Source organism: Capra hircus, chromosome 20, assembly GCF_001704415.2.
Source record: "Capra hircus breed San Clemente chromosome 20, ASM170441v1, whole genome shotgun sequence".
Lineage (NCBI taxonomy): Eukaryota > Metazoa > Chordata > Mammalia > Artiodactyla > Bovidae > Capra > Capra hircus.
In genome coordinates this window covers 39,323,335-39,350,394 of record NC_030827.1, presented here as the reverse complement: position 1 = coordinate 39,350,394, position 27,060 = coordinate 39,323,335, and the positions used below count along the sequence as shown (strand labels likewise).

General features: G+C 41.6%; 1 protein-coding gene across 7 annotated transcripts in view; it reads left to right on the top strand.

The window, feature by feature from the left end:
- The window catches only part of RAI14 (retinoic acid induced 14), a 161,535-nt gene that overhangs the window by 106,258 nt on the left and 28,217 nt on the right, over positions 1-27,060 (top strand). For all 7 annotated transcript variants that reach the window (XM_018065592.1, XM_018065591.1, XM_018065588.1 and 4 more), the window contains one exon: positions 20,498-20,586. In XM_018065592.1, coding sequence (XP_017921081.1) covers positions 20,498-20,586 — 89 coding nt within the window. The remainder of the gene's footprint in view (positions 1-20,497; positions 20,587-27,060) is intronic.

The window sequence follows — 27,060 nt, the reverse complement described above, 5'->3', positions numbered from 1 at the left end:
GTACTGTTGGTTTCTCCCACTGTTCCAGGCATATAAGAGGCACTTGGCTGCTATTTGTGTAAGGGAACTTTTCAGCATGGTTCTAATGGAGAAAACACTCTTTTTGCTGGTACTGTCTCATGGGTAAAGTTGTTAGGGATGAACTAACTTGGGGCTCAAGAGGGAAAAAGCTGTCCTGGTGAACATCACGACCTGACACACGTCTCTTCCACTTTCCAGTGCAATTTCAGTAGAGAGAGACTCACCCCTCACTACCTAGAGAATCAGACAACCCAAAAAGTCCCAAGAATGAGGCAGCCATCTCGGTTGACATTCTCCAGAAGCTTCCATAACCCAAGGTCAATAACCAGATGGGTGGTTTAGTAATTCTTCAGACTTTTCAGTTCTTCCTGGAATACTTCCTTTAGGGAGAGATAAGAGACCTTGTCTGAATTTTTTTTTTCCTCTAAAACTGATCTAAGAGAGGTTAAAAAGTGGGGGGAAGCAATCAAATAACTGAAATTCATTTCACAAAGAGTAAAAGAAAGGTGATGTCTTGGGTCAGAAGAGAACAAAATAGAGCCAGGCAGAGAGCTTCAGCCTCAGGCTGTTTATGGAGTCAAGCTTGGCTTCCCTCAGTCCATCTGTTCTCTTTCCACAGTGGAGGTGAGGAAGGGGGAGATGTCATTGCCCGAAAACCTCTCACCATAGAGCAAGCTAATTGTTTCAAGATGGTTTCCCCTACATTTGGATGTGCATGTAATTAAAGTTATGTGTGTTTGTTTTAGGAACAACCAGACTAAATAAAATCACTGCTGGGACTGTGGTATTTGAAGAAATACCACCCAGCCATGTGTGTATAAAGACAAATATATATATATATATTATATATATATATATATAGTCTTCATCCATGTTTAGCCCACCTTTCAAAAACCTGATCGTTTTGGCTTTGAAAACAAGAACTTGTGCAAGTATTTGTAGATAACTCGGTGGCACTTACATGTAAAATAGAAGAGGTAGTCCTCAAATTCTGCAGATCGGTATGAGAAGGGGCCTCTCTGGCCGGTGGCTTACTGTACTTCTGACTCTTCCTGTTTTCTGGAAGAGATAACCAAGAGATTTCCAAAACTGAAAACCCTTGGAAATCAGTCTTGGAAATCAAGTCATACCACCTGGTTGCCTTCTCTCACAGCTCTCAAATTCATTTACCTAAAACTGCAGTATACTTTATGTGTAATTGCAGCCTCCTTCTCAGCAAAATCGCCTTCCAGGCAAAACCACCCTGTGTTTTGTCTAAATCCTGTTAATATCTGGCAGAGGGATGAACTGAAAGCTATAATTTCTTTATAGCATATCTACTCTGCTTCTGGTCAAGTACGTTTTTGAAAGTGACATAATGTCTGTTCCTGTCTTGCAAATGTACCCAAATGTTTGCTTCTAGTTGGGAGGTATTAAAGTGCTCCAAAATCATGCATAAGCACATAACAAAAAAAGGGAGAAGATATGGTCCTTGCCTACAAGATGCACAGCATCTGGCTGAGAAGATAAGACCAACGGAAGTACTGGAGAATAATTAAGTGCTAAATCGTAACATACTAACTGTAAGGGGTTCAAGATGGGAAGAGGTGGTGATACACTGGAGTAGTGAAGGAATGCTTCCTGTGATGCAAGGTGGCCCCGAGAGGATGGGTTGGGAGGATGTGGTGGGGACAGAGGAAGTGGCAACTGCGTGGATGGAGACCATCCCAAATGGAAAAGAAAAACAATACCATGGTCATTATTTCCTTCCCTTCCTCCAGAGCTTATCATAGCACTTCAAGGTCAGGGACCCACTTGGCAACTAAATCCGTGGTTCTCAAATCCCATTAGAAGCTTCCTGGACAGCTTTGAGAAGTGCTAGGCATCACCCTCAGAGCTACCTGTATAATTCCTATGGGGTGCAGCCTGGGCATGCGGTTGTTTCAGCACACAGGTGGCTTGAATGGTCAGCCCAAGCTGAGATCCATAGTGCTGGTCACTCTGCAGTGAGACCCCAGGCTTTTATAGCCCAAAGCTTCCCATAGGTTTTCCCTTATGACAGGTTACAGGGGAACTGAGGAAGGCCCAAGGAGCCCAGGTGAAATGTTTTCTAGCATACATGCACGTGTATGTGTGTGTGTGTCTGTGTGTCTGTGTGTGTGTCTGTGTGTGTGTACGCACTTAGTTGCTCATGTTGCCCGCCAGGCTCCTCTGTCCATGGGGATTCTCCAGGCAAGAATACTGGAGTGGATTGCGATGCCCTCCCCTAGGGGATCCTCCCAACCCGGGGATTGAACCCAGTCTCCCACATTGCAGGCAGGTTCTTTACTGTCTGAGCTACCAGGGAAGCCATCCACACATACATGTATATATCATGCTTGTGCACAGAGTAAAATTAAAATGAAAGATATATTTTGTCATAAAGTAAATTATGTTAAAGTTATATAATTCACAAGGTGTTTATAGGGAAATAGTGTCATGGGTTAAAGCTGAACAGATCAGGTTGCAAAACTGCTTTGGAAGGAAGACTTGTAACCAGGGAAGTGGTGCAAATTGATGAGAATAGATATGGGGATTAAGAACTACAGTGATTAAAATATTGGTGGGGGTCACAGGATTTTTTCATTTTGAAACTTTGCAAAGCTGGATTAAGTATATTGAAAAGGAAGGATTTTAGACACTCAGATGGCTTATTGTTGCCCAGGTTTGCAGCAATCTGGCTTTGCCTCAGGGGCGAGGCCTGCCGCCACATACAAAGGTCAGGAGAGCCTGGGAAACGGAGTTGTGATAGAGGGCGGAGCCGGGGCGAGTGGGCGTGGCCGGCAGCACACGCAGGCCTTGACCTCCATTCAGACTAACCTCGCAGAAGGAGGGGGCACCTGGGGCAGGAGGTTCTCACGCTGGCAGCCACCAGACAGTTCAAGGGTTGAGGCACATGACATCACTCAACACATGCCTGTCCTTTAGAAATACTCCTGCTTCATTGCCTGCATCCCTGAAAGTGACACTTTACAAAAGGCCACCACCACCACCATACAGGCTGCAGAGTCATTCAAGGTCCAGTTTGCCCTCTCTTTCATAAAGTCTTTTGTAATTTCCAACAGGGGTGAGCTTTACCTCAACCACTACCTCTCTTAAACCACCTAGAACTTGATGGGTCTTGTTTACTTCTGTACTTACACAACTAAGAATTGTTATTTGTCATGTTACTATTGAGTACCCAACACTGGGCTGGGGGCTTTCATATGTGTCCTTCAGTCAACAGATAGTTGATCTTTCACCCATTAGAAAGATCATGTCAGTTTCCCCCAGTATTTCTCATCTGATGCTCTCAATCACCCTGGAGTAATTTGTGAAGAGAAAAGTATGGGTCAGAAAGGTTTGGAAATTGGTACAAATCACCCATTCTGGGTAATAGAGTCTGGGAGTCATGAATCAGTTCAGTTCAGTTACTCAGTCGTGTCTGACTCTTTGTGACCCCATGGACTGCAGCACACCAGACTTCCCTGTCCATCACCAACTCCTGGAGCTTGCTCAAACTCATGTCCATTGAGTCCATGATGCCATCCAACCATCTCATCCTGTGTTGTCTTCTTCTCCTCCTGCCTTCAGTCTTTCCCAGCATTCAGGGTCTTTTCAAATGAGTCAGTTCTTCACATCAGGTGGCCAAAGGATTGGAGTTTCAGCTTCAGCATCAGTCCTTCCAATGAATATTTAGGATTGACTGGTTGCATCTCCTTGCAGTCCAAGGGACTCTGAAGAGTCTTCTCCAACATCACAGTTCAAAAGCATCAATTCTTCGGTGCTCAGCTTTCTTTATAGTCCAACTCTCACATCCATACATGACTACTGGAAAAATCATAGCTTTGACTTGATGGACATTTGTTGGCAAAGTAATAATGTCTCTACTTTTTAATATGCTGTCCAAGTTGGTCATAGCTTTTCTTCCAAAGGAGCAAGCATCTTTTAATTTCATGGCTGCAGTCACCATCTGCAGTGATTTTGGAGCCCAAGAAAATAAAGTCTGTCACTGTTTCCATTGTTTCCCCATCTATTTGCCATGAAGTGATGGGACTGGATGCCATGATCTTAGTTCTTTGAATGTTGAGTTTTAAACCAGTTTTTTCACTTTCCTCTTTCACTTTCATCAAGAGGCTCTTTAGTTCTTCTTCACCTTCTGGCTTAAGGGTGGTATCATTTGCGTATCTGAGGTTATTGATATTTCTCCCAGCAATCTGATTCCATTTTGTGCTTCATCCAGCCCGGCACTTCACATGATATACTCTGCATATAAGTTAAATAAGCAGGGAGACAATATACAGCCTTGACGTACTCCTTTCCCAATTTGGAACCAGTCTTTTGTTCCATGTCCAATTCTAACTGTTGCTTCTTGCATACAGATTTCTTAGGAGGCAGGTAAGGTGGTCTGGTATTCCCATCTCTTGAAGAATTTTCTACAGTTTGTTATGATCTACACAGTCAAAGGCTTTGGCTTAATCAATAAAGCATAAGTAGATTATTTTTTCTGGTATTCTCTTGCTTTTTTGATGATCCAGCAGATGTTGGCAATTCAATCTCTGGTTCCTCTATCTTTTCTAAATCCAGCTTGAACATTTGGAGGTTCATGGTTCACATATTATTGAAGCCTGGCTTGGAGAATTTTGAGCATTACTCTGCTAGCATGTGAGATGACTGCAATTGTGTGGTAGTTTGAACATTCTTTGGCATTGCCTTTCTTTGGGATTGGAATGAAAACTGACCTTTTCCAGTCCTGTGGCCACTGCTGAGTTTTCCAAATTTGCTGGCATATTGAGTGCAACACTTTCACAGCATCATCTTTCAGGATTTGAAAGAGCTCAACTGGAATTCCATCACCTCCACTAGCTTTGTTCATAGTGATGCTTTCTAAGGCCCATTTGACTTCACATTCCAGGATGTCTGGCTCTAAGTGAGTGATCATACCGTTGTGGTTATCTGGGTCATCTTCTGCTTCTGTTAGGTCCATACCATTTCTGTCCTTTATCAAGCCCATCTTTGCATGAAATGTTCTCTTGGTATCTCTGATTTTCTTGGAGAGATCTCTAGTCTTTCCCATTCTATTGTTTTCCTCTATTTGTTTGCGTTGATCATGAATACAAGAGACAAATCATTTGCCCTAAAGAAAATTTCATACTTCCTAAGTGCTACTTTCAGACTGCATTTGTGAAACCAAACAGTCCTGAAGAAAAAGAGCTAATGTTCAGCTTAAGTGTCTCGGGGTTTCTTAGCTCTGCGTATGTGATCTTTCATCTCAGCGTCTCCTTCTCCTGCCACTAGGAGACCTCTGTCCTGAGAAGAAGCTTGGCTGACTCTATTAGCACATTATGGGCACTTAATAACAATAATCCTGTTTTTGCTGTCTTTATTTATTTTATGCCAGTCACCTTTTACTATATCTACCTGAAATGTTTACCAGGAGAAGGCAATCAGTGTTTCCATTTTTCAAACTGTCTGCTACCTCAGTTACTGATAGAAGCAGTGATCAGAGTCGCTGCTGCACCTGCCTTTGAAATAGCTGAAACACAGGCAGGCCTACTACTTCTCTGCCTGAGGCGATTTCTCTTGGCCCATGGAGTTGATCCCTGCTACAAGAGGAGAATAGTTTTTCAAGGCTTTTTTGACTAGAAGCTATTAGACAGGGATGCCTTCCTTTCCTTCAGATTATAATCTGAAACAGAAATCCTGGTCTAAGGATTAAGGTTTGTCCCACTGAAATATTTAATGTATGCTAAGCCTCATTTCGGAGAAGGCAGTGGCACCCCACTCCAGTACTCTTGCCTGGCAAATCCCATGGAGGGAGGAGCCTGGTGGGCTGCAGTCCATGGGGTCGCGAAGAGTCAGACACGACTGAACGACTTCACTTTCACTTTTCACTTTCATGCACTGGAGAAGGAAATGGCAACCCACTCCAGTGTTCTTGCCTGGAGAATCCCAGGGACGGGGGAGCCTGGTGGGCTGCCGTCTCTGGGGTCGCACAGAGTCGGACACGACTGAAGCGACTTAGCAGCAGCAGCAAAAGCCTCATTTGAGCTCAATGACCTCATTAAAATTTAGGCGTTGCAGCGAGTAAGTCCCATGAAACACTTGGTAGGCTGGGTTGGAATCACAGACTTGAGAGCTGTAAAGGGCTTCCATGATCATATGGACCAGGTGAGTGAACTGAAGCTGACGAATGTGGGTGACTTTATTGTCTCATACTTGGAGATTGCTAAACTGAGACCAAAACCAAAGAATGCTGACTTTAGTTCCTGCTTCTGCTACAATGCTAGTGGTCCTAAAAATTGGACATGTTTCAGAATCACCTAGGGGGCTTGTTGAAACACAGATTGCTAGGCTTCTTCCCTGATTCTGAGCAAGATCCTAAGAATCTGTATTTCTGACAAGCTCCCCGTGATGCTGAAGTCTTAGATGGTCCAGGGAACACACTATATGATATGATGTTGGGAAGCAAAGTTAATAACATAACACATAACACAGCTTCTCTCTTAAGAACTTAACACCTGAAAAAAACATGGTCTTGCCAGTTTATAGGTGTACCTTGGATTGTTGTTTTTTAGTCACTAAGTCCTCTTTGTGACCCCATGGACTGTGACCTCCCAGGCTGCTCAGTCCATGGGATTTCCCAGGCAAGAGTACTGGAATGGGTTGCCATTCCCTTCTCCAGGGCATCTTCCCAACCCAGGGATTGAATTCAAGTCTCCTGCATTGGCAGACAGATTCTTTACCACTGAGCCACCAGGGAAGCCTGTGCCTTGGTTTAGTGAAACACAAAATAGAAACTTCAGATAGAAAAGACAAATTCAAAACTGAAACGTGCATTACCCCCATGCCTCACCCAAGATCACTTCTCTCTGCTAGGAAAATTGCAATAGGCTAGACAAAACCTCTGCCATCATGGAAGGTATATTCTAACAGGGCAGTCAGACAATAATCACATGCCTCTTTAATGTAATGTCAGGTGCACTGAAAGAAAAAAAAAAAAAAAAGCAGCAGCTAGGGGCCACTATGAATAAACCCGGTTAAGAAAGGCCTCTCTGAGCAGAAACCTTCATTTGAGCAGATTCCTGAATTGGAATGAGGTACAAGCCATGCACTTTTCTACAACTGTCCTGGTGGAGGGAACAGCTGGGCAGATGCTCTGAGGTAGGAGTGTGTTTGGTGTGCCCAGAAAACAGGGAATCAACTAGAAGATGCGATCACAGTGGGAGCCAGTAGCCCCTCATATAGAACCTTGTGGGCCACTGGAAGAATTTGGATTAAATCCTAATTCCAAGTACTTAATTTCCCTTATTCATATGATCTAATATGTTTTCCCCTCCAGAAAGATGCCTTACAAAAGGAATGCAGGTAAAGTACAGACAGTTTGGGGGAAATGCTGATGTTCTCAGTTCAGTTCAGTCGCTCAGTCATGTCTGACTCTTTGCGACCCCATGGACCACAGCATACCAGGCTTCCCTGTCCATCACCAGCTCCTGGAGCTTACTCAAGCTCATGTCCATTGAGTCGGTGATACCATCTACCCATCTCATCCTCTGTCGTCCCCTTCTCCCGCCTTCAGGCTTTCCCAGCATCAGGGTCTTTCCCAAGGAGTCAGTTCTTCACATCAGGTGGCCAGAGGATCTGCATCAGTCCCTCCAATGAATATTCGGGACTGATTTCCTTTAAGATGGGCTAGTTGGATCTCCTTGCAATCCAAGGGACTCTGAAGAGTCTTCTCCAACAGCACAGTTCAAAAGCATTAATTCTTTGGTGCTCAGCTTTCTTTATAGTCCAACTCTGAAAAGCTTTATTATTGTTAAATAATAATATAAATAATAAAAGGAAACGTTGGTTATTATTGTGACGTATTTCTGAGTCTCACTGACCACTGTTACTCCTCTCTTGGAAATAAAGAGCTTTAAAAAGAAAGAAGGGAGATGTGGGCTTAGCAGGGAGGAACTGCTAATAGGGTCAGGGCAGCGAACTCAAGTCCTGATCTTTTCCATGTTTCCCTGACCTCTCTTCCCTGGTGGCTCAGAAAATGGTAGAGAATTCACTTGCAATGCAGGAGACCTGGGTTTGATCCCTGGGTCAGGAAGATCCCTGGAGAAGGGAATGATAACTCACTTCAGTATTCTTGCCTGGAGAGTTCCATGGGCAGAGGAATCTGACTTCCATGGACAGAGGGGCCTGGCGGGCTACAGTCCACAGGGTCACAAAGAGTCAGACAGGAACGGCTGAGCGACTGACACTTTCACTACTTTCAACCTCTCTGAGCCTCACTGACTTTATGAAGCAAAATGTTAGACCAGTTTATTCTTCTCAATCTTCTAGCTTGCTGGAATTCTGGGTGTGTCTGATGGTGCTAGTAGGGTTTGGTGTGTGGTTATTTTCTATAGCTTGACTTGGGGAGTAAAAAATTGGTTGCAGAAACAGTGGACAGGACTAGAGAGTTGCTGGTGGTGGCCAGCCTGTTACATTCCTGACCTCACTCAGCTGGCCAGCTCTTTTGGGATTGGGAGTTAGGTTGCTTGTAAAGAAAGAAAGAGTTGGGGTGAAATCCTTCACTCAAGAAAGAGTTTGAGTGAAATCTGTGAATGAACATGCGTTAATCCAAGTCTTCTGAAAGTAGCCGTGTGAGTTTGTGTCTCCTCCAAATATATGGTTCAGCTGGCAAACAGGAACCAAAAGAATTGTGCTGGTAATAGCTCTGCAAGATAGAAGGAACCTTCATGGCCTTCACAGGCTTTTGAATAGCAGCAGTTTCAGATCCCCTTTGGGTTAAGGACCTTCAAGGATATTGTGGCCTTGTCCCGAGGTTTTGAATTCGAGAAAGTTTGCACAACTTGCTGAGTGATTTTGAAGGAAATGAAGCCTCTGTTTTGGGCTCTGTGTGCTGTGGCAGTTGGATACATTCCTTTTCATTTGAGACCACAGGCAACTCTCATCTGCCCCAGTAAGAAGCCTGTATTTGCCTCTTGGCCAAATATTTCTAGTTATTTTAATTTAAACTTTGTTTCTTTAAGAGCGGCATAGCCAGTAAGTTGTATCATGTGGTGTTTCATAGTTTGCATGCAGATCTAACAAGTACTGTGGTTTCTCAGTGTGGTGATGAAGGGCCTACTCTGCAGGCAGAACACCAAGGTCAGAATTCAGGCTCCCCTACTTACTGGTTCTGGGACTTTGTGCAAGTTCACTGGACTTCTTTGTGCCTCGGCTTCCTCCTCTGTAAAATGGGATGATGACAGTTATTCTTCCCAGAGCCTTGTTGGGGGATGTAATGAGTTATAGGGCATGGTATTTCAATAGATAAGCAGCTTTCAAAAATATTTTTTAAATTTTTATTTATTTTTATTTTTTGCTGCTCTGGGTCTTTGTCGCTGTGTGTGGGCTTTGGCTACTCATTGCAGTGGCTTTATTTGGTGTGAAGCACAGGTTCTAGGCACAAGGGCTTGGTATTTGCAGAGTGCAGACTTAGTTGCTCCAGGGCAGGTGGAATCTTCCTGGACCAGGGATAGAACCCATGTCCCCTGCACTGGCAGGCGGATTCTTATCCACTGTACTGCCAGAGAAATCCTGCTATTTTTGTTGATGCTGCTGTGTTTTGTTTTGTTTTGTTTTTTAAGTTGCTCAAATATGGTTTAGAGGCGAGAGAAGTGGAGTTAGTACCTCAACCATGATAACAAGGCAGCAGACCCAGCCGTGGTATTTCAGCCTCCTGGGCTACTCGTTTTTTTCCTGCTGTTCCCCTTCTGTACCTTTGGGCTGTCACCCAGCTGTTGTTCTGGGCTCTCCAGGTCTTCTTGGTCTTCTCTTGGGAGTGGGAGGGAGGGAGGAGGGAGAGGAAAGAGTGGTTGGTGGGTTCTGGGCGGGATGGGGAATCATAAAACTCTAAAGCGCAGAAACCTTGGGAACTTTCCAAGTGACAAAAGCAGAGAAATTCCAAATATCAGTAAGCAGCAAAGGGATCAAAGGAGCATGAAGTAAATCTTCAGGCCACTCTGTTTGTGCCCTTTAGTTACCCCTCTGTTGAAGGGCTCAGCTGAGTTTTTTTTTTACAAGAAAGCTAAACATGGCCTATTATAATGAAACTTAAAACAGCATCGATTCCTTTCTTGTGGGGCAAATCCACAAGATTGCTTTCAAGGCTAAGGGATTATGTTTTCAAAAGAAGTTTGAAACAATGGATGCCTTGGTGAAAAAGATGGTGTGAAGTTCTGAACTCGCCCTCTGTTTAGAGCAGCATTTTGAAAGCAGTCACGTACATGGGGATCAGCTGGGAAACTTGTAAATACAGCTTTTGAATCAGTGATGCTGGGTGGCGCCTGAGAGCGACATGTCTAACAGCTCCTGGTCCATGGATCACCCTGTGAGCATCCAAGGTTCAGGCTACTGAAATGCTGTCACTTCAGCTGTACTGGGATCTGGACGGCCACCCTGCTGTATCCCTGGGCAGTGATGAGTGTCCCTGTCACTGGGCCTGGGGTTGGACAGATGGATAAAGGTTTTTATATCCCTCCCTCCTCCATGGAGTTCTTGACCTCTTTAAATGAAGAGATAAGCCAATAGATTCTCTCATAAAATATATTCCTATCGACGCTTGAGTGACATTTCTTGTCTTTAAAAGGAGAGGCCCCACTTTTTAATTAGGTGTAAAAGCCTGCAGAGACAAAGCCCAAGGATGTTCTGATTTCGTTTTGCCTTCACTTTTCTATTCCTCTAAGGAGAAATTTCAGCTGATAATTAGTTACAATAACTACCTCAAAGGCTTCATTAAGAAAGACTTAAGTGTTTCTTCTGTGGGAAATTTAGGTGTAATTAAAATTCTCATCTCTCAAATTAAAATTTGCCAGACAAGTCTTGGCTGGGATGTGGACAAATTAGAGCCCTCATGTTGCTGGGGATGTAAAATGGTGCTTTAGAAAGTAGTCTGGCATTTCGTTAAAGACTTTAACATAGTTACCGTATGGTTCAGCAATTACACTCCTAGGTCTGTACCCACTAGAACCGAAAACAGGTGTCTACACAAACCCTTGTACACAGATGTTTTAGCAGCCTTATTCAAAATAACCCAAAAGTAGAAACAACCCAAATGTCCATAACCAATGAATGAATAAACACAATGTGATATATCCACTCAGTGGAAGGAATATCATACTGGTATGTGCTACACATGGGTGAGCCTCAAAAAGAGGCCAAACATGAGAAGACAAACACACAAAAAATCTCATAGTGTATGACTCCATCTTGATGAAATGTCCGGAATAAGCAAATCCATAGATAAAGTAGATTAGTGATGGCCAAGGGCAGGCATAGGATGGGAAGTGAATATTAGTGGGTATGAATTTTCTTTTTTAAGTTGATGAAAATATTCTGGAATTAGATAGTGACGTTGGTTGCACAACTTTATGAATATACTAAAAACAACTGAATTGAGCATTTTAGAATGCCGAATTCACATACCATAAAATAAAAAGTTTGGAATCTGCCCATGCTATTTCCTAAGTCTTTATTTAATTTGTTGTAATAGGATTATATCTCAGCATCATGCATTTGTTTTGAATAGTTTGTCACAGTTTCTCAAGCTGGGCACTATTGACATTTTGACATGTTGGTACGATTCACATTTTAGACTAGTCAGAGAATTGTTTGTTTTGGGGAGCTGTCCTGTGCGCTGTAGGATGTTATAGCAGCATCTCTGTTCTTTCCTTGGTGGCTCAGTGGTAAAGAATCTGCCTGCCAAGCAGGAGACGTGGGTTCAATCCCTGGGTCAGGAAGATCCCTTAGAGAAGGGAATGGCAACCCACTCTAGTATTCTTGCCTGGAGAATCCCATGGACAGAGGAGGCTAGCAGGCTCTAGCCCGTGGGGTCACAAAGAGTCGTACGTGACTGAATGACTAGTCCCGTCCCTTTCCTTCCTGGTCATTATACATTAGGGACCACCCCCACCCTGTGAATAATAGTCACAGCTGTGTCCAGGTGTTGCCAAATGTCCCCTGGGAGGGGCAGAATCACCCCCAGTGGAGAACCACTGGTTTATCTTTAGTCTTCCTGTTAAAAGCTGAGATCTGTGAAGACTTCTTTATTCACCATGTGTTTCTCAGTGCTTAGGACAGTGTCGGGCACATAAATACCCTACTATGGTAAATATGTAAATGAATTAATATATTTAGCTATAGCAGTTTATAAAAATAGACAACTATAGAAATGATTCCATACTCAAATTAGTTCCAATGCCCTGGGATTAACTTTGTCAAGAGCAGCCTCTGTTTTGGGGTGAAGGGGGCTGTTCTTCAGCCGAGTACTTTTCCTACCCACCTCACCCAAGTGTGCAAACTGTCTTTACCTAGAGGCGTGTTCTTTTATCAGCTCTCCAGGATATAGGCTGTTAGAGGCCACCAACCAGGATCTTCAGCAGTTGTGTGCTGACTCGGGGTGCCATCTGCTCCTTAAGCCTGAGGTAACACCACAGATGCCACCTGCAGCCCAGACCAGCACCCACCAGTCACCGGGACTGCCGCCCTGAGGATGCCTGCATGTATCGGGCACTGCATAAGAAAGGAAACCTACTCACTGCCATTTACAGATCCGGGTTCTGTGAATGACTAACCATGTTTCCCACCCAAGCGAACCCAACTCTCCATTAGAGTATCTTATAAAAAGTTACTCAAGTGGAGGCTAAATGCTATTGAGAGGCTAAATGCTAATAGCTTGTTGCTGCCACACCCTGCTTTGGGGATTGTCACTTCTGGAAGGTGCCTGAATCTTACTTAGCAGCTCAAGTGTAAGCATTAATTAGACCAGGCTGATCTCAGATGGTTTTTCATTTTTGGTGGTGTTTTGTTTTGTTTTGTTTTTGTCATCAATGACTGTCTGTAACTCTTGTCTTTCTTGCTGTTCTTTCTTTTTTTTTTTTTCACTCTTTTTAAAAATTGGAAGATAATTGCTTTATAACATTGTGTTGGTTTCTGACATACAGCAAGACGAATCAGCCATAAGTATACATAGATCCCCTTCCTCTGGAACCTCCCTCCCAGGGCCCCTTGATTTTCTTCTTGCTTTTCTCCTCCTCCTCCTTTCTTTTTTTTTTTAATTTTTATTTTATTTTTTAATTTTAATATACTTCTTTTACATTGCTGTGTCAGTTTAGACTGTACAGCAAAGTGAATAAGTAACGTGTATGCACATATCCCTTCTTTTTTGGATCTCCTTTCCATTTAAATCACAATAGAGTGCTGAGTAGCATATACCCAGAAAAAACCATTTCTTTCTTCATTTCTTAAGCAGTGATGGTTCTGACCTAATTTCTGTTAGTCTGTCTTTTCTGAACATTGAGACAAATCCTTTTATTAAGCAGAATGTCTCCATCTCTGCTCCTTGCCTTGTATTGATGAGGCTCTGATAACTGGTGGCATTTCTTTGGATATGTATCCATGCTTCACATTTTGCTAAGCACTTTTTACATATACCTCATTCATTCCTCACAGCCCATTTTACAGATGTGGAAACTGGGATACAGAGAACACTTGCCCAAGAGCTCTCAATGTTAATAAGCGGCGGAGTGCAGATTCAAAGCCAGTTAGCCTGAGGCCTTAAGGATCATGTGTATTGCCTCCCCAATATCCTGCTTCTTGTTATACCTTCTCATCTGGCTACACGTTTGTCCTTCCTCTAAGCTGTAATAAAGCTCTAAAGCTTGGAAGTTTTGTCTGATTTTTCAAAATCTTGGGTGTTTGGAATAAGGACCAGATTTTCTGAAGTTAAAACCTTATAATGACTGGATATCCGAATTCAGTACACACAGAAGAATAGCATAGAATACACCCTTCTGTGTAATGGCTGAGGAGCTGGATTAAGAGCTGCTTCTAGGCACAGGGCTGGGAGAGTGGGAGAGGGAAGACGGGGCTTTCTCTTCCAGCAGCTGGGGGAGAATTGACCAAGTGACGCAGCTCCACTTGTTGGTCATTTGTTGCTCTTCAGGTGTAAGGTAACTGGACTGAATGTATAAGTGGTGTTGCTGTGAGGGACATGCTGACAAGAGTCATCTAATTGTCTCCTTTGTACCTTATTTCTTCTGCATTTATATGGCTTCCTTAAGAACAGGGCAAAGCTAAATCAGTATACTGATCATTTGGGTTGTTCTTTGATGTGATAATTGATTTAGCAAACTCAGGTTATAGATATTTTATCCCAAATTAGGTAGTAAAATGATTTTTAGATGTATTATTAAATAAAGGGATACCCTATAAGTATCACAGTATTTAATCCCAGTGATCAATAAATACCAAATAACTATATGTCTTGGTAGTTATTCTTTCTTATTTTATATTTTCTCTTTCTAAATCTAGCCCACATATTTTTAAATGATAGAAGATAGTATAAAATAGCATATATAGTATGTATTACAAAGAATAGTGTACCGTATCTATATAGAGTATGAAATGTAGTATATGGTGTTGAAGATGAAGAGGCCTTGTTATTTCACAGCATATGCTCATAGAACTTTTAAAGACTTTCCCAGTTTTAGAACATGGCTGTAATATGTACAGCCATGTGTGTGCCCATATGTGTTGTACATGGGGTGTTGGTTATTTTATCAAGAACAAATCTACAATTTAAAATCTGAATTATAGCATTTCTTTTTTGCATCATGTTCTAGACTGAGCACTGTTTTTCTTATCCTTGGAGTGGGATGTCTTAAACCTAAACTGGCTCATACTTTGGCCTTAACACTATATCCAAAAATCCTTTTGAAGTCACTTATCGTATTCTGTGCAATTAACGTGATTTGACACATTCTCCCATCAAAGCATTTTAGTCACCATGCCCAAATATCTTAAACAGTCAACTCAATTACATGCAGAGTTGAAATATTTTTGGCAGTGGGTTTGACATGCATTTATTGTAGTATTAAATATGGGGATGTACAGTGGTGAAAATGCTTAAATTTGTTTATCAAAAAATCTGGAGAACTGATTGGCTATCATACACATGTCTATTTAACTTACATACATTAGTCTTCTCACACCACACTGGTCTCCTTTAGAAGACACCAGGCAACCAACTTGTTCTTAAGAAGACTTTCATTAAAGTAAAAGATCAGATGCTTCTTTTTCCTGTATGAACTATATTTCTGGAAAACTAAATTGTCATCAAGGGAATTTTTTCTTTTCTCTAGAAGAATTCAGCTATTGAATAAGAAAAAAAAATCATGGATTAGAATGTCACCACTTGGCAAACCACAAATCAAAGGATGACTCCAAGTAGTGATTATCGGTGGTTGCTAACATCACTGAAACGGAGCCAGCTAGACATTACGTGTCTTCAGTGAAAGTACATGATACCACTCAAACAAAGCTGCTTTGCCAAAAACTGAGCCTGTATCAAACCAAGCCTCTAAACCTAGCTGCAAGTTTACAGAACAGGTAGAGGCAAGAGAAACATGTTAAAAAATACTATGGGGAGGGAGATGCAGAAAAATCCAAATAGTGGAAATTCTACAGGCCCAAATGCATGGCTTTTTCATAAAACAAATTGCAAGAACTGAAAAAGAAAAAGGGAACATTATTAGACAACAACCGGATCTCAATATGTTGACCTTTTTTGGATTTTGATTCCCACAAACTATTCAAAAATGATAATATTTATGAAACAATTGGAAATATTCAATGCCTAAATATTTGGCATTATTGAAAAATTACTAAATTTTAAGTTGTGATGATGTTATTATTACATTTTCATTAAGAGCCATTTTATTTTAGAAATACATTGAAATATTTAAGAATGAAATGATATGACATGAGATTTGCTTCAAAATAATAATGGTTAGTAAGGGTATACATGAAACAAGGTTGTTGGATACAAAAGATTTCATTGCATTATTATTTCTACTTTGTAAAGTGCTTATCTTTTAAATATGCTGCTGCCAAGTCGCCTCAGTCGTGTCTGACTCTGTGCGACCCCATCCCTGGGATTCTCCAGGCAAGAACACTGGAGTGGGTTGCCATTTCCTTCTCCAGTGCAGAAAAGTGAAAGTTAAGTCGCTCAGTTGTATCCGACTCTTTGAGACCCCATGGACTGCAGCCCACCAGGCTCCTTCATCCATTGGATTTTCCAGGCAAGAGTACTGGAGTGAGGTGCCATTGCCTTCTCCGTCTTTTAAGTATATGTGTAGAAAAATTCAGAGATGAAAAGATACGATAAATGAGATCCTTAAGAACAATTTTTATGTGACATCCACAATAAACACCTGGAAATGAGTCTCCTTTCAGAAACACCTTGAAATGCTGGTTTAGTTAGTTGAATTACACCAACTAAGAATGATTGATTAGCTAAAAATATGAGATTCTGCAGTATAAAAATACCAGCATGAATATCTATCATTATATATGGATGATTGGCTGTTTATTTATCTTTATACTAGTTCATTTTCTCTGTAAGAACAATGAGTGCTGAAGTCTCAGGTAAAATGTATGAGGATAAAATTATCAATTGGGAAAAGACTCGTTTTATTTTTTCATCAGAACACAGTGTTCTGCAGAAGAATAATTGGAGATTTCCCAAAATAAAGGGAAAAGTCTCTTAGTGATCTAAACTCTGAAGAGAGACGGCAAAACAAAATCACATGCACACAATTTATTAAAACATATGCAGTGAAACCTCAATTAACTGGATTCCTCAATGCAATGTGTTATAGCCATCAAAGATGGATTGCTATAACAATTTCATTTTAAAAAGCAATGTCTAAGAAAATTGGATTGGATAATGAGCCTAACTTCCTAACACCTCACTTCTCTTGACTTATAATGACCACTGACCTTTCAAATATGATGCTGAAAATTATACAACTGCCAAGCCATCCATAGAATATCATGTCACATTCATCAGAGCACATTTATCAGCATGCAGGAGTGGCCTTATACAAATGGTTCATTGTCACATGTGTCTGGAAGTTCAATGCCCTGTAAATACAGTGTGCAATCCAGAGAAAATACAGGGCTTCCCCGTGACTCGGCGGTGAAGAATTTGCCCGCAGTGCGGGAGATGTGAGTTCGATTCCTGGGTCAGGAAGATCCCCTGGAGGAGGAAATAGCTACCCAACCCACTCCAGTATTCTTGCCTGGAAGATTCCATGGACAGAGGAGCCTGGTGGGCTACAGTCCATGGAGTCAGAAAAGAGTTGGGCATGCCTGAGCGACTGAGCATGCATGCTGAGGAAATCCAGGAAGTCTTAGAGTAGAAAAATAGTTATCACAGGGAGAAACGAGTTAGCAACTAGAAGGGGCACATGGAGATCTTCTGGGGTGCTAAGAGGAGATACAGGAGGGATTTTGGGTCTCTGGGCACAATGTGTTTCTTCAGTATGAAAGCGGAAGGGACATGTTCCACTTGAGAAGTTTTAGCAAACTATACGATTATGACATGTGTAGCTTAAATATGGAGAAGGCAATGGCACCCCCACTCCAGTACTCTTGCCTGGCAAATCCCATGGATGGAAGAATCTTGGAAGGCTGCAGTCCATGGGGTCCCGAAGAGTTGGACATGGCTAAGCGACTTCACTTTCACTTTTCACTTTCATGCATTGGAGAAGGAAATGGCAAGCCACTCCAGTGTTCTTGCCTGGAGAATCCCAGGGACAGGGGAGCCTGGTGGGCTGCTGTCTGTAGGGTTGCACAGAGTCGGACACAACTGAGACGACTTAGCAGCAGCAGCAGCAGCTTAAATATGTTAGAGTGAAAGTGAAAGTCACTCAGTCATGACCAACTCTGTGACCCCATGGACTATACAGCCCATGGAATTCTCCAGGCCAGAATACTGGAGTGGGTAAACTTTCCCTTCTCCAGGGGATCTTTCCAACCCAGGGATTGAACCCAGGTCTTCCACATTGCAGGCAGATTCTTTACCAGCTTAGCCACAGGGGAAGTCCATATGTTAAACTTCAGTCCAAAGTTTTGTATCTATACGTTTGCATGTGTGTGTGTGTGTGCATGTGAGTGTGCTAATTTCTATTCCTGGTATTTTCATCTTCAGCAAAAGATTTGGCTGCCTTGTCCAGAGCATTTTGATTGAGTTCTCCCCTGGTCATAGGATATAGCAGAGTGAACAGCTTAGAAGCAAGCACATAGTCATTAAGAAAAGAAGATAAATATTAATAAATATTAGGGCTTAATAATCTGAGATATTTAGATCCATCGCCTTGAAAGCAGAATTCAATAATTGAGTCTCTTAGTGGTTTCATGTCCTCAAGAGCAGTTAAATTATGTAATGGACACGTGCATGAATGCTGAGTCACTTCACTTGTGTCCAGACTCTGTGACCCTATGGACTATGGCCCGCCAGGCTCCTCTGTCCATGGGATTCTCCAGTCAAGAATACTAGAGTGTGTTGCCATGCCCTCCTCCAAGGGATTCTCCCGATGTAGAGATCAAACCCATGTTTCTTATGTCTGCTGTGTTGGCAGACAGGTTCTTTACCACTAGCGCCAACACTGTTATTAAAGGTGGGGAAATTTTAGAAACCTTTCACTGTGATTAAATGATTCACTGTTTAAAGATGAAGTTTACTAATTGTAAAATTAAGTTACCCCAACAATGCTGAAAACGATGTTATTGTTCATTGTCCTGCCTTTTGGTGCGGTTCTTTTGGTTAAGCAGTATTTAATCAGAAATTTCATTCAAACAAGTCACATGTTCCCGAGTCATTCCATATGATCAAAGCGTCACTGTAATGTGTAAACATTACACAAAATGTGTAAATCTACTATAAAGTAGATTTTGACTTTGAAGAAATATTACACATAAGTTGCTGCACAAATGAAGAAATGGTCAATGTGATCAGAGCCAGGGAAGCTAAAATGATAGAGTGTAAGAGCTGGAGGGAACATTAGAAAGCATCTGAGTCTATCCACACACTTTACAATGACGGAAATTTAGGCTCTGAGAGCTTAAACTGACTTCCCAGAGATACATAGCTGACGTATGGCTGATCTGCAACCAGAACGGATATAACCCTATTTGCCAACCTGCCAACCCTCAGTCAGCCCAGTTCTCCAGAGCAGAGGTGTGGGGTCAAGCTGACTTGAGTTTGAATCAGTTTAGCTCTTGGATTTGCTACTTGGGTATGATCATGGGCCCCAGTGACAGATCCTGTGCTATGGAAAAATATTACCTGGGCATTAATTCAGAGTTACAGACACCAAGTATCCTGAGAAGGTAACTCCCTAAGACAGGTCTGAGGCAATTGGAGAGCTCAGAGGTGCATTAACTTCCTTCTCAAGGCAGGGCTGCTCAGTGGAATTCTGCTTTCCTTCTGCCCGTGGAAGTGCCCTTCACCCCTGGGATCTACGGCGAGGATGCGTATGGCATTGGATGTTGTCTCTTTTTTAAAATATTTATTTTTATTGGAGTATAATTGCATTATAGTATTGTGTTAGTTTTTGCTGTAAATGAAGTGAATCACCTATATGTGTACATATATCTCCTCCCTCTTGACCCTCACTTCCATCCCACCTATCTAGTTCATCACCGAGAACTGAGCTGAGCTTCCTGTGTTATAAGGATATTATCTGTTTCTAATGATAAGTCTAAACATGCTGAGCAAGGTTTGTACCCTCAAGTGTCATTGAGTTCCAGTGCCTAACTGTGGGCTTCCTTGAATGCTGTTTGCACCTGAGTGTAGACTCCTGCCGTCTAATGGAGATGGTGTTAGGACTCACATCAAAAGGCTTTTTATGGTGAATTCCCTGGTTGTCCAGTGGTTAACACTCCCTGCTTCCAATGCACAGGGCACAAGTTTGGTCTCTGGTCAGGGAACTAAGAATTCTAACATGCTGCTTGATGTGGCCAAAAATTTTTTTAAAAAGTTTAAAAAGGCTTTTATGAGAATGAAAAGAGCTAATGTACTAAAGTGGGTAATAATATGCTTGGCGCACATTACCCATGTAAAAAAAGTTGTGTAGTTGTGTACAACTACAGATAACTATTGTTATCTGCTAGGACACAACAATGGATTTGATACTGATGCTGTCCAAGAACCCTGATCATTGTTTGACTTGGACAAATTTGCCTTCAGAGAGTTCATTGCTTAAAAATAATGGCTTTGTTAAAAACACTGGAAAACAGAAAAAAGTTGATAAATTACTTACATATTTAGGAATTGAATAAAGTTGGGACTCTGGTTATTTTTTCCTGAAGGGGTAAGAAATGTCATTGAATTTTACTTTTTTCAAGCCTATCTTTACATGGGAAGACCTAAGATCTAGCTCCTAATCCATTACTTAATAAAAAGTATCAATGAGCAAATTATCAGACCACTTTGAGCCTCTGTTTTCTCCTTTTTAAAATGAGAACAATGTAAGACCTACTCATGAGGTGGTTTGGAGCTTAAGTGAGAGATAGTATACACAAGAGGCAAAAACATGGTCGGGGTAAGTCTATAAAGAGTGGCAGTCTTAAGGAGATTGTGTTCCTTCTTTTCTAGTTTTCACCTTGCTGCTACAAAAGGACACGTGGAATGCCTCAGGGTCATGGTTGCACACGGCGTGGATGTGACAGCCCAAGATACTGCCGGTATATAATCTTTTTCTCTTAAGTCAACAGGCCAGCAGAAAAGTAGGTATCACTGAAATGATATGTATTCCTTGCAGAAGATTTACAGTCTATACAGATCAACCAAAAGAAAAACACAGAATCTCCTCCAATGACTAGGCTCTGACATGGTTTCATTATTTGGGCCTTTACAAGTGTTTTCATCTTATATGTTTAGTCAACTAGAGACTATGCTTCTTATCTCCCATTTAAAATTTTTATTTTCTAAGATGATATATATGGACCAAATACGCTCCCCCAGTTTTTGTTGTTAAGAATCATGGTACAAAGTGATGAATGGAGGGAATTGTTTAGGTGCTCATTTCATCAACTAGCTGAGGTGGGTTCTGTGGACAGAAGGCAGGATCTTCATGTGGATCAGCTGCCCATGGTCTGCACCCCTTACTGTGTTTTAGTGCATCTGAATCACCTAGGAACTGGAGGGGAGGAAGGGGGAAAGGAGAAGAAGGGAAAGAATAAACAGCACACACACAAACACACACCTACAGACAACCCCACGCATGTATATCCCAGCTCTGTCTTCCGAGATTCAGAATGTCTGAACGTTTCCAGCCAGTTGGTACTTCTGTGAAGCTCCCAGCTGATTCTAACGTGAAGCCAGTGTTGATAAGTGATGATCAAGTCAGATAGAAAAGGAAGTGTAGTCTTGGCTTTTATGAACATTGTATTATAGGAAGGAGTCCCTGGGTTGCCAGCCTGAGTTTCTGCCCCTTGTTGTCCACACCAAAAGGTGGAAGCAAGTACTGGTGGCTTTTCATTTCTCTATTGTACTTGAAAATCTTTGTCTTCTAATAGGCTTTTGTTGGTTTTTACTGGAATATAAGATTAGTCTGTCCTGTAGTCTTTATTGAGGCTTTTCATTAATCTGTGATGGATCCCTTTTGCTTCCCACCTGAAGACACTGACACCTCTGAGTAGTCATCTTGGGGGCAAATTGGTCAAGTGTTACGAAAATACAATTATTACTCAAAATATGGCCGGGAAACTCATGTTTCAGACTTGTTTTCGTGAAGTCTGTGGCACTTAAAAAATAATATCAGGGGCTCGGAATATTTATTCTTTGAGAATAGACTTGTTTTTTTATGACTGACGAAGAGCCACTTAAAGTCGAGTCGGGTAAAGAAGGTGTCAATCTGGTAAAACCATTTTTGGTTAAAAATAGGGAGTGATCGAAGTAACAGAATGATTTTCCAGAGCAGTGCCACAGAAAGCTCCAAAAAAATATTTTGAGAAATGGCAATACTCCAGGTGACACTCGTGGTAAAGAACTTGCCTGCCAGTGTAGGAGACATACGAAACGCAGGTTTGATCCACGGGACAGGAAGATCCCCTGGACAAGGAAATGACAACCCACTCCAATATGCTTGCCTGGAAAAATTCCACGGACAAAGGAGCCTGGCAGGCTATAGTCCACGGGGTCTCAAAGAGTCAGACACGACTGAACACAAATTATTATAATACCAGCAGAAGAAAGAATGCTTTCTCTAAGTGACTCCCTTGAAGGGAACACTAATTTATGTTGCTAATTAAAAATCATCTTTAATACCAAGATCCAGTTATTTTGTTTTTAAAGTTTATTGTTACTACTTTTAAAGTTATACCACATACTCATCAAGCAGTTAGAGTGGCTACCATCCCCTTGATGAGATGTGTCCTGTTAAGTAGATGGGATTTCTTTAAGAAAATCATAATCTAAAAAACTTTGTTTAGTGTGAATAAATTTGAGCTGTAATATAATTTTGTTTAACTGCATTTGATGTTAAAAAATAGATTAGATAGGAGTCTCATTATTTCCATCATAACTGAATATCTCTCCCCCATGTTTTTATTAAAGGGAAAAAAATGTTTAATACATGTTCATTGTAGAAAATTTGGGAAATAAAGAAAACTACCAAGAAGATAACCAGCGGTTCTACTCCAAGAAAAAAAATTTTTTTACTGTTTTGCTGTATTTCCTACCAGATTTTCCTGGTACAGTTTTACGTAGTTGAGATCACATTATATAATAAACTCTAAATCCTGCCATTAAAAAAAAAAAAGATTACCATGATCGTTTCCTGTACTAAAAACTCTTAAGAAGCATAGTTTTCTGTGGCTGTCTAATACCGTGTGGATAGAGCTTGTATGTACTACCAGAGCCCTCACTGATTTCCTGAAAGCCTGGGGAGCCATGCAGTGAGACCTGGGCACCCCAGCGCAGTTCCCTCTTCCTTGCCAGTGGAGATGACAGTGCTTTCCAAGAAGCTGGAGAGGGGGACTTCCCTGGCGGTCCAGTAGTTAAGGCTCCGTGCTTCCACTACAGGGGGGCACAGGTTCAATCCCTGGTCAGGGAACTAACATCCCACATGCCACAAGGCATGGCCCCCCCCCAAAATGAACTAAAAACAAGCTGGAGGGGAAACTGCAGACCCATCCTCCTGTCCTGGACTCTTCTCTGGGCTGGTTAGTGGAAAGTGTCACAGCCCATTTCTTTCAACTCTGATTGAAACTGGTAGAATCCATAGCACTTGGCAGCCCCAGAACATCTTCCAGACGTCCTGTGAGTTGGAAATGTCTCGAGCTGCCTGTCACTTTTCTCTCATTTCTAACAATGAGGTCAACACTCTGGTCCTTGGGCTTATTGTTTTGCTTTAGTCTGAGTGAGGCACTGACTTCTCATGATTTCTTGAAAGCATGCAAACAGAACCCGGGAGCAAAAGAAGGAAAAGCGGTATGGGTAAAAATACATGGAAAATCTGTTGTGTTATCTGGAACACCACTTCTCAGAGTTTTTCCTGTTACAGTGAACAAGATCAATGTGATGGCCTTTACTGCTCATATCCTTCCTGTTGGCTGTAACACCCACTCCTTTCTCTCCTTCTCAAGAATGTGAGTCAAAATCCAAAGGAATGGCAAGGACATTAGTCACTGTGCTTTAGTGGTTGTCATTAGCCCAAAACATTTGATGAAAGGATGAATTAAATGGCTCAGTCACTAAGTTATGTCCAGCTTTTTGCAGCCCTATGGACTGCAACACACCAGGCTTCCCTGTCCTTCACTATCTCCTAGAGTTTGCTCAAACTCATGTCCATCAAGTCGGTGATTCCATCCAACCATCTCATCATCTGTCGTCCCCTTCTCCTCCTGCCTTCTATCTTCAATCATCAGTGTCTTTTCCAATGAGTCTTCTTATCTCATCTTCTCATCATAAAGCTCCAAAGTAGTGGAGCTTTAGCCTCAGCATGAGTCCTTCCACTGAGTATTCAGGGTTGATTTCCTTTAGGATTGACTGGTTTGATCTCCTTGCAGTCCAAGGGACTCTCAAAGTCAACTCATAGATGCTATCTTTTCAGTCAACCTATCTGAAGTGTTGCTATATTATTGCTAAGATCCAGTTATCTTCAATTCTAATACCCAGTGAGAACTCGCATGAAAATCTGTTACCATAAATCCAACTGCCCTGCAGAGTTTCAGAAAAAATCCTACTTTCAAAATATATCATTACACTGACCCTTTTAATTCTTTATATCCACAAAGTGTACAGGATGGTTAACTTGGTACAGTTACCTACTTCTTAAACTGGTGACTGGATTTAAGTTCAGAAGCAAAGGGATTTTAGTATCTATTTCTTTATCAACTATCCTTCCACATCAAATGTTTGGAAGTCTGACCACAGACTTTTCATAAATGCTTTACAAACAATCTCAGGAGCGGAATACTGTCAGTAGATAAAGCCTTGTGTGTGGTACCAATAGTGTGAAAGTGTTAGTCACTCAGTCGTGTCCAACTCTTTGCCACCCCATGGACTGTAACCTGCCAGGCTCCACTGTTCATGGGATCTTCAGGCAAGAATACTGGAGTGAGTTGCCATTTCCTTCTCCAGGGGGTCTTCCCGACCTAGGGATTGAACTTGAGTCTCCTGCATTGCAGTTTCTTTAGTGTCTGAGCCATCCGGAAAGCCCGGTACATCTCAATTATCATCATTTTAGATGGCTTTGGAAGCTTAGGTGAGAGGATACATGTGAACATCCTAGCGTCCAGTCTCTTTTGCACATCAGGTTTTGAAAATGTTTCGCATCTTTAAAAAAAAAAAAAAAAAGCTGTGATTATCACCAAGCCAAACACTCTCATAGTACAAATCAGAAAAGAAATCCCCAAACTGGCAGAAGCTCGTGACTCATGTTTTTGGTTTGTGGGGTTCCCCCGATTCCTTGGCTTCCCTGGTGGCTCAGCAGTAAAGAATCTCCATGCAATGCAGGAGACACAGGTTCAATCTCTGAGTCAGGAAGATCCCCTGGAGCAGGAAATGGCAGCCCACTCCGGTATTCTTGCCTGGAAAGTCACATGGACAGAGGAGCCTGGTGGGCTGCAGTTCATGAGGTCACAAAACAGTCAGACACAACTTAGCAACTAAACACACACACTCCATTCCTTATCACCTATATGCCAAACACCACCATAGACATAACGATAGTAGTCAGCTGGGAAAGTCTGCACCTAAGCTCACAGTGCAGACTCTAAACAGAGCCTTTGTGTTTGCTCCTGTTCTTCACTGATTTAGGAAGGGAAGTAGCATTCTGTTTCTTTAGAAATGAATCATTTCTCCCAGACTTCTAGGCATCTTTTGGTCGGGGGGTGGGGGGAATGCCTGTAATTAGCACCCAGGAAGATAAGATAGGATTAAACAGAGCATTAACAGAAGATTGAAGAAGACGAAAGAATCTTCTGTTTATTATCAAGTGCTTGTCTGAAGCATTAACTTTCAGGCTTTCTCTTTTAGCAAGTGTATGCATTTGACACAATGTGACCCAGTAGCTTAAACAAGATAGACTTTTCTCTCTTTCAGTTAAAACTCCCAATTTGCTATGGCCACTCAGCTCCACACTGAGGACTCTTACCCAGACTTGTTACTCCACCATCCAGGGTATTGCCTTGGTCCTAACAGTCCAGGGGGGCTCCCCCACTGCATCCACATCCCAGTCCCAGCTGACAGAAGGGAAAGCCCAGCTCATGAAGTGGCGTACACTCAGATCTCACTGGACACAGAGTGATCTGTGGCCACTCCTGCCTTCAAAGGAAGCTGGGAATTCTGGGCAGAGCAGCAAATTGTCCAGTTTAATAATACAGGAGGGGGACTTACTTTGTGGTCCAGTGGCCAAGATTCCATGCTCCCAATGCAGGGGACCTGGGTTTCATAGGATCAGGGAGCTAGATTTTATCACATGCCACAAGTGAGAGTTCAAATGCCACAACTGAAATTTTCCCACGTGCCACAACTAAGACACGGCACAGCCAAATAAATAAATGCTTTAAAAAATGTATAGAATGTTTTGCCGTAGAAGGAAGTGTAAACAGAAATTGAAGAATGATGTGTGATTTGTCACACTCCCATATCTTAAGTTTTCCTTGATCCCTTTGCACACAAAACTTCTTTTCTCATAGAAGAGAGTCTTAGGAGAGTGAGAACTGAGCTATGGAATATGGAGATACCATAATGCACAGAGGCTTGAGGAGGGAGACACTAGAGAACCCTTCTTCTTTCTAGGGTTTCTGGTATTGGCTTAGCTTTTGTTTGGGTTTCTTCGTGGCCCTCCATTCTATTATGCCCTTAATCTAGCTCACATATAATTCCAATCTAGCTCACACATTCTAGCCAAGAACAGTTATGTCTTAAAACTCAAGTACTTGAGAGAATGGGCCATTTAAAATGTAATGGCAGGCTGTAGTCCATTAAGTATTTCATATTTAATTTGGAATAAAGGCAAGCCAAAAACTGATTGCATGATTATAGTTCTTTACTTGCTGGTTGTGCACATGTATGCATGTCTGAAGGGCCAGCTATATGCAGTGATCAACATAATCTAGCCATGAAAAGATTTCAAATGATGTATACATGCAGGTGCAAAACAAAAAAACAAAAAACCGTTTGAATCAATGTAAATCACTATGCAGATCTACTTTGTAGAGATTAAGGGATAATTTCAAACTCTAATAATAAGGATGGTTATTAGAAATTTCTCTTTTCTGTGTGTGTGTGTGTGTGTGGTATTTGTATGTGTGTATATATATTTTTATATATATACACACACACACAACTGAATCACTTCACACTGGAAACTAATACAATATTATAAGTCAACTATATATACTTCAATAAAAAAGACACAAAATTTTATTATTCTTTATTGGCATAGAGTTTATTTACAACGTTGTGGATTTTTTTCTTTTTTAAAAAATATTTATATTGGAGCATAGTTGATTAATGTGTCATGTTAGTTTCAGGTGTACAACAAAGTGATTTAGTTTATGTATACATGTATCTATTCTTTTTAATAAAATATGTTTAAAAAAAGAAATACATCTTTCATACTCTGATCTCTCCCCTGGAACTATAACTAGGTGAATAGATTTATGCTTCAGTGATTGAAAACTTGTTGTAAAGATAAGCATTTCTAA